This window comes from Juglans microcarpa x Juglans regia, unplaced genomic scaffold (assembly GCF_004785595.1).
Source record: "Juglans microcarpa x Juglans regia isolate MS1-56 unplaced genomic scaffold, Jm3101_v1.0 JmScfU0030, whole genome shotgun sequence".
NCBI classification, from domain to species: Eukaryota; Viridiplantae; Streptophyta; class Magnoliopsida; order Fagales; family Juglandaceae; genus Juglans; species Juglans microcarpa x Juglans regia.
This window is the reverse complement of record NW_024475774.1, coordinates 1-16,486: the sequence shown is the minus strand read 5'-3', so window position 1 is coordinate 16,486 and position 16,486 is coordinate 1. Positions and strand designations below refer to the sequence as shown.

The 16,486-nt window shown below is 39.5% G+C and overlaps 1 protein-coding gene across 1 annotated transcript; it reads left to right on the top strand.

Annotated features, from left to right (window-relative positions):
* The first annotated feature begins 4,903 nt into the window (after nt 1–4,903).
* LOC121245473 (UPF0481 protein At3g47200-like) lies at nt 4,904–5,788 on the top strand. The gene has a single exon (XM_041143546.1). The coding sequence runs from the start codon at nt 4,904–4,906 to the stop codon at nt 5,786–5,788; it is 885 nt and encodes a 294-aa protein (XP_040999480.1).
* Nucleotides 5,789–16,486: the final 10,698 nt, after the last annotated feature.

Genomic DNA, 16,486 nt, shown 5'->3' with positions numbered 1-16,486 from the left:
TCGCTCAGCTCCACTGCCCAATTCATAAGTCTTCCTAAGGCATCCGATCATTGCAATATCTTCTTTAGAGGAGCCTCTGTGAAGACTCGTACCGGGTGAGCCTGAACGTATGGACGTAGCTTTCACGTAGTTACCACTAATGCAAAAGCTAACTGCTCTATGCGGGGTATCGAGCCTCAGCTCCCCAATATGCTCGACTGGTGTAGTAAACCCACTTTGGACCCCCTATTCCTCACGTACCAATGCTTAAGAAGCCGCCTGGGGGAGACAGCCAAGTACATTGTCAACATTTCTCGACACCGGATTTGGCTTTGAATGCCTAGTCGCACTCATCGTCCCATGTCTTCGCTTTCCACAAGACTTTGAAGAAAGCTAGGCATTTGTCAGTTGATATTGTGACAAATCTGTTGAGGACAGCTACCCGCCCAACCAGCCTTTGCACTGCATTTATATTTCACAATGGGGCCATGCTAAGGATGGTCTCAACCTTCTCGAGATTGGCCTTGATACCTCATTTGGATACCATGAACCCCGAAAACATCTCCGACCCAACAACGAAGGCGTACTTTGCTGGGTTTAGCTTCATTTGGTACTTTGGCAGTACCGAAAAAGCCTCTCTTAAGTCATCCAAGTGTTGTTCTAAGGTCCTACTCTTGACCAACAAGTCGTCCACGTAAACCTCTATATTTCTTCCTATCTGGTTTTTGAATATACGGTTGACTAGCTGCTGGTATGTGGCCCCTACATTCTTGAGACTGAGGGCATCGCCGTACAGCAATACAAGCCTCCGTCTGTGATGAATGAAGTTTTCTCTCATCTTCGGGGTTCATACAAATCTGGTTATACCCAGAGTAGGTATCCATGAAGCTGAGCAAGCGATAACCCGTTGTTTAGTCAACAATGAGGTTAATGCGTGGAAGTAGGAAGCTATCCTTTGGCAAGCTTTGTTGAGGTCAGTGACGTTGACACACATTCTCCATTTACCACTCCGCTTCTTCACACGCACTACACTAGACAACCACTCTGGTAGTGAGCTTCTTAGATGCACCCCGCACCCAGCAATCGGTCTACCTCCTCTGCTATGGCGACATTTGTCTTGCAATGACGCTCTGGCACTTATGCTGAACTCCTTTGGCCTTCGAGTCCACACTCAAGTTGTGTTGTATGATTTCAAGCGCTATCCCGGGCATATCCCCATGGTTCCATGTGAACACATCCAAATATTTGGTGAGGAATTGTTGCATGGTGTCTCGAGCTTCAGACGTCATTTCGTTGCTAAATGTCACTGTAGCTTTTGGTCAATCTAGGTGAAGGGTAACAAGCTCTAGTGATCCGATTGGTTTAGCCTTCCGGAGCTCCTGCTCATGTCGGACTTCACTTATAACCTCCGCGCAATCTGGAGCTTGAGGTAAAGTGTGATATCCTCCACTGGGTGCATTGCTCTTTCACATATGCATGGTATTTCCCGACTGCAACCTTCCTACTCCCACGTACTTGGCTTTTTGCCTGGCCTATTTCCATGTCTCCAGTAGCTTCAGCAAGTCTCTGAGTTTCCTGGAATGAGTTATCTCGAGCGTGTGAAAGACACACAAGATCTACTATGATCCCACATATGGTGCCACTATTAACATTGTGTTTCGCACACCTTTGGACCAAGCTCCGACAACTCAGGTATTCAATAACGAGCCTACAAAAGATAGAGAAAACTGCGACTTTAAGAGGGTGGCCTAAGGTTCCGGTAACCTTCGATGGCAAAGTTAGTCAATATTTTTGGAAGTTTGTAAATAAGTAAATGATTCTAGAGATCAGAGAGAGCTTTTTGGTACCTGGAGTTGGCTATTTATATCGTGGTCTAGGGAAGGTGTAAATAGTATTTCGTCCACTAAGTCTATGTCTTCTTTTCTGTATCTGCTATCAGACCTTCTTTAATGCAGCGTGGCTCTGCGTCAGCTCCATGAATGTGGCGTGTAACTTTGCAAGGATGTCATTAATGCGGTGTGGTTCTCTGACCCTACGTTTGGGCCATATGAGCCGTAAATGATCTGGTGCTGACAGATCGAGGGCCCTCCTCATTTTCCGTTGCGGTCTGTATAGGTCCCTGGGTTCTGAAGACGGTCGTGGAACATCAGGCTAATCAGTCTTGTCGTCCATTCGACGCCCCTTCCTGGTAGACCCCTTATTCCCTACGTGGGTATGGACACTAGTGGGCAGGGTTTTAGTACCAAAGCCTAATGGGCCTTGCCTAGTGGGAAAATCCCCTTACAATGTGAACCATTATCCTTGCTCAATGTCTCAGTTTGATTGTCAAGAATTTTAAAAAATGTGTCATAGTGACTTGAACTAATGTATGCCGCTTGGAGATAGGAGTCCTAACTGCCTAGCTACAAAATAAGGGGTTATGCCATTCGGTGAATTAGAAATATTTCAATGTATTCTCCACAATTTGAGAAGCCATGACTTTTCACAAGTACCCATTCATTTATATATATATATATATATATAAATTGTGACTTTTCATAAGTACCCTTTCATTTTCTATAAATAGGAACCCCACTCACAAATTTATTAACTCAAAATTCTCTAACAAAAATTAGATAAACAGTCACCCCTTGTATTTCTTTCTTTGGATTTTGACTATTTTATTTCAGATTCAAGGATATCTTTTGTGTGTATTGAAAAAGAAATTAACAGAAACCGACATTATTGTATTTTGGAAGTAGACTATCAAGAAATCTATTGCATGTTAAAATTTAGAGGCAGCAGAATCTACTCTAAAGAAAATGTCCATCCCAACATATCCAATACCGAGTTCTCTTTTTTAATTTGTTTTTGTCCTATCTAGTTTACAAAGTATTTACACATATACCTTTATGTCTTCCACAATTTTTCCCAACAGTGAGAAAAGACCTGATGTGTCATTCGTGTAAATTGGTAGGTAGGAGACTAGAACACCTTTGGAGAGAATCTTATTGGCCCATAAACGACCAAGAGGTGCCTTAAACTCGTTATGGGGTGGATAAAAAATTATATTGATTCCACACCATTGCTTAATTTTATCCAATCCGATGAAACTAACAATTTTTTTGTGTTTGCAAATATTACATATATAGATATATATAGCATGGCTATTGAGGAACAGGGTAGTTCACATGCATGAATCAACAGATCCTTTATAAAAAGGCCGGCTCGCCACTGTTAAAAGATTTATAGATATACCACAAAGAACAGCATTACTATTGGTTTCATCAAAATCATCTTCAAAATTTGATTAAAAGTATATATTTTTCATAAATTCAAAATCTCTCTAGTCATTACTCCACGTTAGATTAGTCAAATAATAATATAATATTATTTTTTAAATAACAACATTTTTTTAATTTTTCATATTTTGTAATTACACTAACTATATGTTAATTAATAATAATATATCTTCATTCACATATTTCAAACTAAATACAAAAATGAAAGTGAAAAGGCGCTAAGGGGAAGTGAAAATCATAAAAATAAAAACTGAAAAGCAAAGCAGTTTGGATAATTTTTACAATAAAATATTATTTTGAAGATGAAAAGTGCATTTTAAATTTGAAAATATGCTTAAAATTATTGTAACTCATAGTTCAAGTTTTTACTTTTTCAATAAGCTAATATAGATCATTTTATCTACATTTCTTCAAATTTTGAAGATGCATTGACTTTTGAAGAAACTAATACCAGCGCTCTCAAGCCAGTTCTACCCATCACACATATATATATATAATATATATATGTATGTATATAATCTCACAAAATGGCCTTGTCATCACTTCCAACAACATCGATTGGTGGAGGCATTCGATGGCAACCGTCCCGCCCTTCATTGCTAACCCAAATTTCATCTTCAAAAATCCTTCCAACCCTGTTTAATTTGTATTCATTCCAACTCAACTAGGTCACGACCTAATCCTAGATCCCTACAAAATTTAGATCTGACTGTGCGGAACGATTCCTCTTATCAAAGCTGCCACGTTCTTAGATGCTTCGAAGCTTGGGAAATAAATGAATCAGACTTAAAAGTTGACTTAGGCGTTTGTGTTGTCAGTAGTCACGTGTTTTTATTTTTTTATTTTTTTTTCTGTAGTGGTTCGCACATGCACGTTTGTTGACAGTGGCACGGCCTCCATGCACAACCATAATGCATGCAGTTGACGAGAAAAATATAAGATTGGCGAACCAAAATCTCCAATTCAAAACGGGCCTCAACTCGAGATTCTCAGGTGATGCTCCGGCCTCCATCATCTTCTCATCTATTTTTTTGTCGCTGTTACTACTGAATCTAGCTAATTCTATTATTATCATCTTCGATCTTATATGTGTTCGTGTGAAGCTCCTCGATCACTTGTGACAGATTTATACTACGTTTATGGTGCCAAACTCAAACCTAGATCTGGTGCTGCTGAAAGTTTAGTAAGGTTAGAGATCCATTATCCCCTTCTCAAACTTTCCTGGCTATATATGTACTAGCTATGTGCTACTGAATCTGGTTACTATTTTGTTTTCTTTCAATATCTCACTTTTACTCTATTATGTAAAATGTAATTTAATTATTTTAAAATTATATCAATTATTATTGCATACAAAACTAAGGATCACGATCATTACCAAAATCTACATTCCGCTGACTTTAATATTCTCTTTTGGATGCTCAAACAAAAATGAAAAGGACTTGGCAAAACTCATTTTGGAGGAACGGGATGCACTCTTATTCATGTCAATTGACTTTCTTCTTATTTTTCCTTACTCTTGTCATTCCCAAGAAATAGATTAATCAAAGTATGGCTGTGACTGGAGATAGTGTTACCATCAATACAGAAGGCTTGGCATCTTCATTAATTGAAGATACGGAGTCCCATGATTTGCTTGGGTCATGGAAGTGCTGCATCTTCAAATTCCCAATCTACACTACAGGCAAAATGAAAAAGCATTTATCCCAGATTCATTTTCTCTTGGCCCTATACACCATGGCCATCCAAACATGAGATCCACAGAAAAATTCAAAGTCATGTACTTGCATGGTCTTATCACTCGAATATCGTCTCCAGATACAAGGAAGAAAAGGGTAATAGATTTAGTCAATTCCATCAAAGATGTGGAGAGAGAGGCTCGTGAGTATTATGCCGAACCAATTGAATACACTCCGGAAGAATTTGTGAAAATTTTGGTACTTGATGGTTGTTTTATCATTGAGCTATTTCGCAAGAAGGCCTATGAAGAGCTTAGAGAACAAGATGACCCTATTTTTTCCACGTCTTCTTTGCTTCAATTTCTATACCATGACTTGATATTACTAGAAAACCAAGTACCTTGGATTGTACTTGAGCGTTTGTTCAACGTGACCATACAACAAACCTACAACGATTCTTTACTTCTACTTGCCATTAGATTCTTTGGGAGCACTTTTTCACCCATACCACCACCTACCACAATTTTGCCTCTCCAAGGCATCAAGCATATTGTTGACCTGCTTAGAAAATGGTTGGTTTCATCATCTAAAGAGAAAGAGAGCAACTCAGAGTATTGGGAAGTCATGCCTTCTGCCACGGCCCTTGTAGAGGCCGGAATTAAACTCGTGAAGGGTACATCTGAAAGCATCTTGGATATAGAATTCAACGATGGCATTCTCAAATTCCTCCATTATTTAGCCAAGAGACCACAGAAACTGTTTTTCGAAATCTTATCAGCTTTGAACAATGCTACCCGAATTGGAGTCCAGGTTGAGTTCCTACGCCGTACTCATAGGCAACCTTATTAACACTAGAAAAGACATGGATTTACTTTGTGAGAATGAGATTATTGATAGCTGGTTAAATCGAAAGGATGCAGTTCAGTTCTTCAATAAGCTTTACCATAATTCTTATCTGAAAACATTCTATTATGGAAGACTTTGCAAGAAAGTGAATGGATATTGCCAACGTAGATGGCCTAGATGGCGTGCTGTGCTTGTGCGTAATTATTTCAGCACTCCATGGGCTATGCTTTCGACATTGGCAGCTATTATCCTATTGATTCTATCTTTCTTACAAACTTTGTATACCATAAAACGCTAGCTAGCATTTTTATTATCTTATCAGAAATTGTTGCTTAATTGGTCACTCCAAGGTCCTCTTCCATGTCATTTGAGGACAAAGGACTATTGTTGTTCACTTTAGAGTTGTATTTTAGTATTGTATCAAGAATGAATTGATTATGCAAATGAGGTTGATTTTGAAATTAATTATAAGAAAATCTATGTTTTTGTGTTTAGCTTCTTTCCTCACAATAATGACAGCTGATTAAATGATGGGTACCTTGTAGCGTGAATTCGGTCTAGTTTGGAGGGTGTTTTTGGGACCGGACCGGATCCCTTCGGTCCAGGATTTTCCCATCCTGAACCAGATTGAACCTCCATAGGAATCGGATTGGATCGGTCATTCTTTATCCTGTTTTTTCAGTTTAGTTATATTTATTTATACTACAAGAAAATAGTTTTTTTCCGGCGACAAGAATAATCGGAAAAAGCATATTTCCGGCTATAAAATGCTTGCTTGCCGCATTGTAGCTGCAATTATTGTGCGCAAACTGCCTATTTCCGGTGAGATTTGGGAATATTCAGAAATAATAGAGTTTTTGCGACGAAGGAGATCACCAGTAAAATCCAAAAACTTCGCCAGTAAAAAGTAGATAATCCTGGTTAATTTTCGTCATGAGAAATTAGCACTTCTCCCAATGACTTTGTGCCGCCAGAAGACGATCTTTAACGCCAAAAATACTTATTCCCTGCAATATATGATGGCTGGAAAGATTCATGCAAGTGAAAAAATTTCTACAAAACCAAAAAAAAGAAGGTCGTAAAACTAGATGACTCTCTTCTTTAGTTTGACTTATCAATTGATCTCTCTAAAAAGCAGGAAAAGCTGATGATGGGTTTTTTGCTGCTTGGATCAAGATAGTGGAACCACTCAAAGTTATGTCAATAAGTCAAAACATGAATGCCACAATACTAAAAGAGAAGCAAAACAAGACAAGAACAACATTTGTAACGCTCTATATTTTAGTGTATTTTTATCGAATAATTATTTTAATAAATCAAATTTATTTCTTATTTTATAAAATTATCGGATATTTTAAATGGTTATTTTATGATTTAAATTGTGAAAATTAAATTGTTATGTTTTCTTAATATTTATTTATTGTTGTACATTTAAATTGTTCTTCTTTTTAAATTAATTGATTGTAGATTTAATTATTTTATTTTCATTGTATCATTACGTTTAATTTATTTTAATGGATTTGCTGTTTTAAAATCATTTTCGTTGGATCATTTTTGTGACCCAAGATGTGAGGATTGGACCTCATTTCTTTCCCTTCATTTTTTTTTTCTTTTCTTTTCTTCTTTCTTTTTTTTTTCTTTCCCCAGCTTCCCCCCGCGCGACAGCCCCTTCCCCTTCCCGTGCGTCCTCGCCTCACCCAACCCCCGCCGCACGCCGCCGTGCGCGACACCGCCTCCCATTCGCTCCCCACCGGCCGGCGACCCTCCCCTAAATCCCAGCCCTATCTCGCCGCCGTTAGCCCCACGACCCCTCCAAGCCGCGCTCTTGAGCTCCAGCGCCGCCGTCGCGCCACCACCGGCCACCATTTCTTCACCACTTCATCCTCGACCTCCTAGCAACCCAATGGACCCAACCCAGCTCCGATCCGTCACCGGTGAAGCCTATCTATCTCCATTTCGATTTGGTATTTTGGCCTAAAACCACCATTTGCCGCCACCCACGGCAAACCACCACCACCATTGGCTTCACCGACCTCTCTAGGCCCTACCCTATCAATTTCGGGTCTTAGTTTGTCCCCATTCAAAAGTGGGTATTTGAGACCCACGGCCACAGTGTATTTTACACTGTTACGTTGCTGTGTCGCCACCTTTTGCAGCTCCATGATCCTTCGAAATTATTATATAGCACTGTAAGTATTTTTCCAAAGAACTATCGTGATTTAAATATATTTTTGCACTAACTCATATTATTGTGATCTGGTTGGACATGCCGGACTGAGTCCGAGGAGTTCGGGGGTCGGATGGATTGTGGAGAGTTGTGTGTTTGGTTGGTATTGTGAATGTTGGTTGTTGGTTGGTGTTGTTCATGTACATGGCATATTGCACGCATGATCATGTTTGTAAAGGAAACTGGGTTTTCGTGTACATGCATTCATGTTCATGTGTTTCATGAAAACTGGGTTTTCATGTGTTAAAGGATTTTGGGTGCGTGTGTATCACGACCCCAAGCCGAGATGGGCATTATCTCGGTGGAGCTCCTCTGGTCACTCGGGAGCGGAATATACTGAGTGACGTCCCCTGGGTTGTCGCTGGGCGACAACGGGATCGGACGAGATGGTCTCGTGCCGACTCCGTGGCCCCTCTGCTGGGGGGCTAGAGGATGCTTGGCCACGTACGCGCTGGGCGCGGAACTGGGCATCGCTCGTTGCGTAGTGGGTGCTTGGCCACGAACGCGGGGCGCGGAACTGAGCATCGCTACGAAGCCAGGACGTGCGGATGATCCCTAGGGGAGATCATGGTGCATTGGTTAATGGAATAATGGCTGTTTTCTGGAAAATAGCGTGTGTTGATTAAAAGGATTTTATGTGATTCATTTTCTGGGAAAATGAGGTTTTATTGATTTGGGTCATTTTCTGGGAAAATGACGGAGTATTTTTTGGGCCAAAATGGATTTTGGCGTGTGTTGAAAATATCTATTTTCGGGAAAAATAGTATTTTTGGATTAATGCATATTTCATCATATGCATGCATGTTGGTCGCATTAATGTATTTTTATCTCGTAGTTATTTGGTTATACTTACCTGCGGTACCATTTTGTGGTAACGCAGATTTCGATGCAGATGAGGCTGAGGGTGAGCCTGAGGATTCGGCTCCGCCCGAGGAGTGATCTGGGATCACTCGTTTTGGTTTGAGACTTGTAAAATATTTATTTTGGATGACTGTATAATTTTTAAACCTTTTTACTGATTGTTTAAATTGTATTAACAATTCTGGTACTTAGTTGTATTAATTATCCGCTGCGTTTTTTTGTACACTGTTGCATGTACACACACTTGGCACTAACGTTGGGATGTGTGACCCTGTTGTCATCATCCGGCGTCTCGATTCCCGTGTCTCCTTACATGGGGGTCGTGGGCCCACAGGTGGTATCAGAGCAGTTCGGCTCTGGGTAAAACCACATGTCCCATAGGTGGAGTACCAGAAAGTTTTAAAGTTGTGATTTGAAATTATTTGGTTTGAAGTATGTTATTTTAATGGTTTTAATTTATTTATGTTTTTATATTTTGTTGGTTTTATTTATTTTATTGTATACTACTTGTTTGTTTATTTTATATTATTTGTTTTATTTTATGGCAGGTTATTTTATTTTATTTATTTATTTTTAATTATTTTATTGTGCACTACTTCATTTGTTTTATTCATTTTATCTTATGATATTTTATTGTTGGTTTTATTCATTTTGTTGTATATTATTTATTTATGAATTTTATTTTATTTTGTTTTGTTCGGAGTTGAAAAGCGGGTTAAGAGTTGTGCTATGGCAGGAAGATGGTACGATTGTGAATGTCATTGTTAGCTTGAACATTTAGTGTAGTAGGCCTGAACTCTTGGCAACTGGTTTGTTTTAATATCGAGGCTTGAAGGGAACGGCATGATCTGGGTGAACTCTTTGGAGTAGGAACTCAAGTCGCAACTGAGGAGGGAAATAGTTTTAAATCGCTTAGGTTAATTGAGGTCGTAGCTCCGAAATTATGTAGTGAGTTTATGGAGTAGGAGGTTGTAAGTTCAACGAATTCCAAGGTTAGATTTTTGAGAAGGTCACCTAAGGTTTGAGGCCTCATAGTTTTTAGGAAATAAGTTTATTGGATTTAAGGTGTAGGTTCAACAAGCATTGAGGATTACTTAGATTAGAAGTTTTCGATTTGCCGACTTTGATAAGCATTTGATAACATTTGGGTTTTAGAATTTACAAGTTTTATAAGGTGAATGTTTTAGATTTAAGGTCATGGATCTTCAAGATTTTGGGAAATGATTTTTATCTGGTTTAAGGTTTTAGAATTGCAGAGTTGAAGGGTTGAATTATAATAGGATTTGAGTTCTTAGTTTTGTAGACTTGGTACGCTAGCTTGGTCTATTCTATCAATTGATTAGTTGGTAACCATTAAATTAGGATTGATCAGAGTTGAGTTACTGATATGAGAATTTTTAGGAGAGAACTTCTTTGGAGATGGAAGGTAATGATCTAGTTTGTGTATTTTCGAGGATTGAAGATGTTGATCTAGTTCAGATAATGATTGTTTTTAGCTCGAGGTTAGTGACAGGTTGAGGATTTAATCCATATCAATTTTAAGGAATAATAGATGGTGCGGACGTAGGAAATGATTCTTGTTGATTTCGAGGATATAGGCCCAGATGATGGAAATGGTAGTGACAGATCACTTGCACGTTTGGAGGATTATTGGTTCTGGCTAAGTGTGCATGAGATCGATGCGTAGTAGTGGTGAGTGTGTATGCATTTCGGAGAGTACAGGGGTCCTTGTCTCATTTTTGGCTTGGAAGAAGTGTCTTGGGTAGGTGTTGAAGATGAATAAATACAATAGTATTAAATTCAAGAGATTTTGGTTTGGAGTTTTTGGTGAGTCAATCGGAGTGTGTAGTCGAAACGGATTACTCAATGGAATGATGGTTGACAATAATTATTGTGATTATCTATAGGAATTAATTGTGACTTGAGGTTACCTAGGAATTTAAATTTTGAGGTTATACTTTCTTTGGAGATTGAGAATCCAGTTGGTTGAATTAAGGACATTGTTATTTAACTTGAAGAGAGATTGATGGGTCGTCATGTTTGGTGTATGATAAGATCTTGGAAGTTGAAGCTTAGGCATTAGCGATGAATAATATGATCAAGTATGTGAGTTAATCAAGCATTAGGATCCTTGGGTGATTTGCATTGGCTTTTGGTGGATTGATGATTTGAGCAATATGGCTGGCCTTGAGGTTTAATAGTGATGTGTTATTGAAGGAACTAGTCGTACTAATACTAGCTTATAGGAGTAGAAGTAGGCGGGCGAGTTATCAAATAGGTTTTGATAATGTTTTGGTGAAGTCAATGATGGTTCGTAATGAGTTTAGTCACCGCTAGAGTAGATGTTATTCTGAATGTCGGTGATGAGCTTTTGGGTTTAGATTATTGGATAGAAGTTTATAGGTGCTCTTTTTGGTTGGTCGGGTTGGAATCGAATCTTTTTAAGGTATGTTCCTTATCGTAGATGAGACGGATATATTTTGGGTTGAGGTTGCTTATTTTCAATTTGGGATGCTGAGGTTGGTTTTCTGTCTATGATCATAGATGTATTTTGCGGAATATTGATTTTGATCAAGGCAGCAGGAGTTAATTGAGGAATATGAGTGATAACTCCTGGTTTTGGGAAAAAGAGTATTTTCTACCAAAAGGTGGTAAGAGTTTTTGGTTAGTAGGTATGGAGCCACCTTGTACTCGATGGTGCTAGTTTTTATGAGGACATAAATTTTATGCATGTGGCGAATTATCAGAGTGTGCAGCAGAAGCGTGATATTTGTGGTTGTAGTTAGGAGTTCGGATTTTGTGCTGATCTTGAGGAATTAGTGGTGACTTGAATTTTTAGATGATGCTTGTAGTTGGAGATTAATCTTTTGGTTGTGCAATTTGTTATTGATGGTTAACCTTGGAAGTGGCCATTAGGTTACCAAATGTAGAATTCAATGGAGGTTTAGAAGTTGTAGCATAGGAGCTGATTGAGGTTAGCATGGATTATTGTATGGAGCTATTGATCATTGGAATTTTCTGGATATTGTATTAAGGTTCTTGTGGAAAATAAGATTTTGGTTAGCATAGTCATCTAGGAATACTGGTCGTGATGTGCCGTGGAGGACTAATACGAGTATGTTGGATATCGCCATATTTTTTTTTGAGAAATGTGCCACGTGCCGTCAAGTTAAGGCTGAGCTTTAAGGACCTGCTAGTAGACTTCAACCTCTCCCTATTCCTGAGTGGAAGTGGGATGATATTTTATGGATTTTGTTGTGGGTTTGCCGAGGACCCTAGTGGAAAGAACTTAGTTTGGGTGATAGTTGATCGGTTGACCAAGAGTGCCCATTTCTTGCCTATCAATAATACCGACTATTTGGGTAAGATGACTCGGTTGTATGTTAAGGGATAGTGTGTTTGCATGGAGTACCCAAGAGTATCGTGTCGGATCGGGACCGGTTCACGTCCCATTTTTGGAAGAGTTTGCAGGCAGCTTTAGGCACTAAGTTGAAGTTTAGTACTGTATATCATCCTCAGACAGACGGTCAATCAGAGCGTACTATTCAGACTCTTGAGGATATGTTGCGGTCTTGTGTCATGGAATTTCAGGGAGTTGGGAGAATCACCTGCCGCTAATTGAGTTTGCTTATAATAACAGTTTTCATTCCTCCATTCAGATGGCCCCGTATGAAGCTTTGTATGGGAGGAAGTGTAGATCACCGTTGTGTTGGGATGAAGTTGGCGAAAGTAAATTGATTGGGCCTGAGATAATTCAAGAAATGAAGGATCAAGTTCAATTTATAAGGACTAAAATGGCGGAAGCCCAAAGTCGCCAAAAGAGTTATGCAGATACAAGGAGAAGAGACTTATCATTTGAGATAGGTGATTGGGTTTACCTTAAAGTCTCTCCGATGAGGGGTTAAGCGCTTTGGCAAGAAGGGAAAGCTTAGTCCGAGGTATGTTGGTCCTTTCCAGATTATAGAGAAAGTTGGGCTAGTTGCTTATAGAGTTGCCCTGCCGGATTATTTTGGGGATGTCCATGATGTGTTCCATGTGTCGTCTTTGAAGAAGAGTTTTGGACAGCTAGAGCCGCGTTTTGTCGACTCTGAACGCATTGAACTTCGGCCTAATCTTTCTTATGAAGTTGCCCCGACTCAGATTGTGGATTGGAAAGAGCAAAGGTTAAGGTCTAAGACAATACCTTTGGTGAAGGTGTCATGGGGCGATCCGTTGGCTCAGGATTTCTCTTGGGAGAGAGAAGCTGTCATGAGAGAGCAGTATCCGTATTTATTTGATTGACTGGCGGTATGTTCTTAAGTTGCTCTAGTTGAATCTTATTCCTGTTTTAGCTTAATGTTTGACCTTGCTAATTTCGAGGACGAAATTTTTTTTAAGGGGGGAGGATGTAACACCCCGTATTTTAGTGTATTTTTACTGAAGGATTATTTTAATAATTCAAAAATTTATTCTCTTATTTTATAATTATCGGATATTTTAAATGGTTATTTTATGATCTTTAAATTGTGAAAATTAAATTGTTATGTTTTCTTAATATTTATTTATTGTTGTACATTTAAATTGTTCTTCTTTTTAAATTAATTGATTGTGAGATTTAATTATTTTATTTTCATTGTATCATTACGTTTAATTATTTTAATTGATTTGCTGTTTTAAAATCATTTTCGTTGGATCATTTTTGTGACCCAAGATGTGAGGATTGGACCTCATTTCTTTCCCTTCATTTTCTTTTTCCTTTTCTTTTTTTTCCTTTTCTTTTTTTTCTTTTCTTCCCAGCTCCCCCTCCCGCGCGACGCCCTTCCCTCCCTCCCCGTGCTCTCCTCACCCAACCCACCGCCGTCGCGCCGCCGTGCGGACACGCCCTCCGTTCGCTCCCCACCGGCCGGCGACCCTCCCCTAAATCCAGCCTCTATCGCGCCGTTAGCCCCACGCCACTCCAAGCCGCGCGCATCTTGAGCTCCAGCGCCGCCGTCGCGCCACCTCCGGCCACCATTTCTTCACCACTTCATCCTCGACCTCCTAGCAACCCAATGGACCCAACCCAGCTCCGATCCGTCACCGGTGAAGCCATCAATCTCCATTTCCGATTTGGGTATTTTTGGCCTAAAACCACCATTTGCGCCGCCACCCACGGCAAACCACCACCACCATTGGCTTCACCGACCTCTCTAGGCCCTACCCTATCAATTTCGGGTCTTAGTTTGTCCCCATTCAAAAGTGGGTATTTGAGACCCACGGCCACAGTGTATTTTACACTGTTACGTTGCTGTGTCGCCACCTTTTGCAGCTCCATGATCCTTCGAAATTATTATATAGCACTGTAAGTATTTTTCCAAAGAACTATCGTGATTTAAATATATTTTTTTAACTCATATTATTGTGATCTGGTTGGACATGCCGGACTGAGTCCGAGGAGTTCGGGGTCGGATGGATTGTGGACGGAGTTGGTGTTTGGTTGGTATTGTGAATGTTGGTTGTTGGTTGGTGTTGTTCATGTACATGGCATATTGCACGCATGATCATGTTTGTAAAGGAAACTGGTTTTCGTGTACATGCATTCATGTTCATGTGTTTCATGAAAACTGGTTTTCATGTGTTAAAGGATTTTGGGTGCGTGTGTATCACGACCCCAAGCCGAGATGGGTATTATCTCGGTGGAGCTCCTCTGGTCACTCGGGAGCGGAATATACTGAGTGACGTCCCCTGGGTTGTCGCTGGGCGACAACGGGATCGGACGAGATGGTCTCGTGCCGACTCCGTGGCCCCTCTGCTGGGGGGCTAGAGGATGCTTGGCCACGTACGCGCTGGGCGCGGAACTGGGCATCGCTCGTTGCGTAGTGGGTGCTTGGCCACGAACGCGCTGGGCGCGGAACTGAGCATCGCTACGAAGCCAGGACGTGCGGATGATCCCTAGGGGAGATCATGGTGCATTGGTTAATGGAATAATGGGCTGTTTTCTGGAAAAATAGCGTGTGTTGATTAAAAGGATTTTATGTGATTCATTTTCTGGGAAAATGAGTTTTATTGATTTGGGTCATTTTCTGGGAAAATGACGGAGTATTCTTTTTGGGCCAAAATGGGATTTTGGCGTGTGTTGAAAATATCTATTTTCGGGAAAAATAGTATTTTTGGATTAATGCATATTTCATCATATGCATGCATGTTGGTCGCATTAATGTATTTTTATCTGTGGTTATTTGGTTATACTTACCTGCGGTACCATTTTGTGGTAACGCAGATTTCGATGCAGATGAGGCTGAGGGTGAGCCTGAGGATTCGGCTCCGCCCGAGGAGTGATCTGGGATCACTCGTTTTGGTTTGAGACTTGTAAAATATTTATTTTGGATGACTGTATAATTTTAAACCTTTTTACTGATTGTTTAAATTGTATTAACAATTCTGGTACTTAGTTGTATTAATTATCCGCTGTGTTTTTTGTACACTGTTGCATGTACACACACTTGGCACTAACGTTGGGATGTGTGACCCTGTTGTCATCATCCGGCATCTCGATTCCCGTGTCTCTTTATATGGGGTCGTGGGCGCCACAACATTTGTAATTGCATTTACTTTATCTATTTGGGAGACGTGTAATAGCTTAATTTAGTTCAAAAATAAAAACAGAATAAGTGGAAGAAGCAGGTTCTATAAGGTTCCATTAGTCACACAGAAAATGGATTGGCATTTAATAGAATGATTGAATTTTTGCATTTTACCCTTTCATATTCTTCAAGCCATTTCTCCTCCTCAATTGCATATCTCCACTTCTCTTCCTTGTCCAAAATATCCTTCGTGCTTAGTGTCTGCTCTTTTGCTTTTGCAATTTGATCATCCATGCTTGAAAGAAGATCAGAGAGATCCACATTACCTTTGAGACATCAAGGCATTTGAGCACAACCGCATAGCCATTTTAAAACATTTTCTACCTAAAAAAAAACATGTATTCATCAAGTACAGTAATAGTATGATGATATAATACCTTGGAATGGAAACGCCATATCTTAGTCTAAGAGTAGGAAAACTGATATGAATCTAAACCATTTCTACCTCATAGAATCAGAGACTGAAACAACAAAATGCGATCAATAAAGAGTTTCATAAAAATCTACAAATGCTTGAACAAGTGTATGTAGAAGAAATATATGTACATCTTCTACGTTCCTCTCCTACAACCAGTTAAGAATGCACAAAAATAATTCCACAAAAATAATCATATCTATATACCTGCATCATTTAGCTCACTAGTAAGTCACATGGTCCATGTCAAGTAATGTGCAGCTAAATAGTCACAATACAAGTAATTTACCTGTCACTAGTAAGTCTCAAGACAAGAACAACATTAGTAATTGCATTTATAAGACTATTGGTTGCTTGCTCACAATAGTCTCTGCGGTTTAACTGACAATATTGCTGACCTTTTAAAGCAAGGGTTCCTCAGTCATAAGTTAAAATAAATACAAAATTATCCAACTATGAGCTAGTATATGTAAAAATTTGGCATTTCCCAAATTTCTGACTCAGATATATACAAAATCATTCCGGCATGATACAGCAGAACAATTCACTAAAAACACCACCTAGAATAAGATATATCAAACTCAAGAAATAAAAAG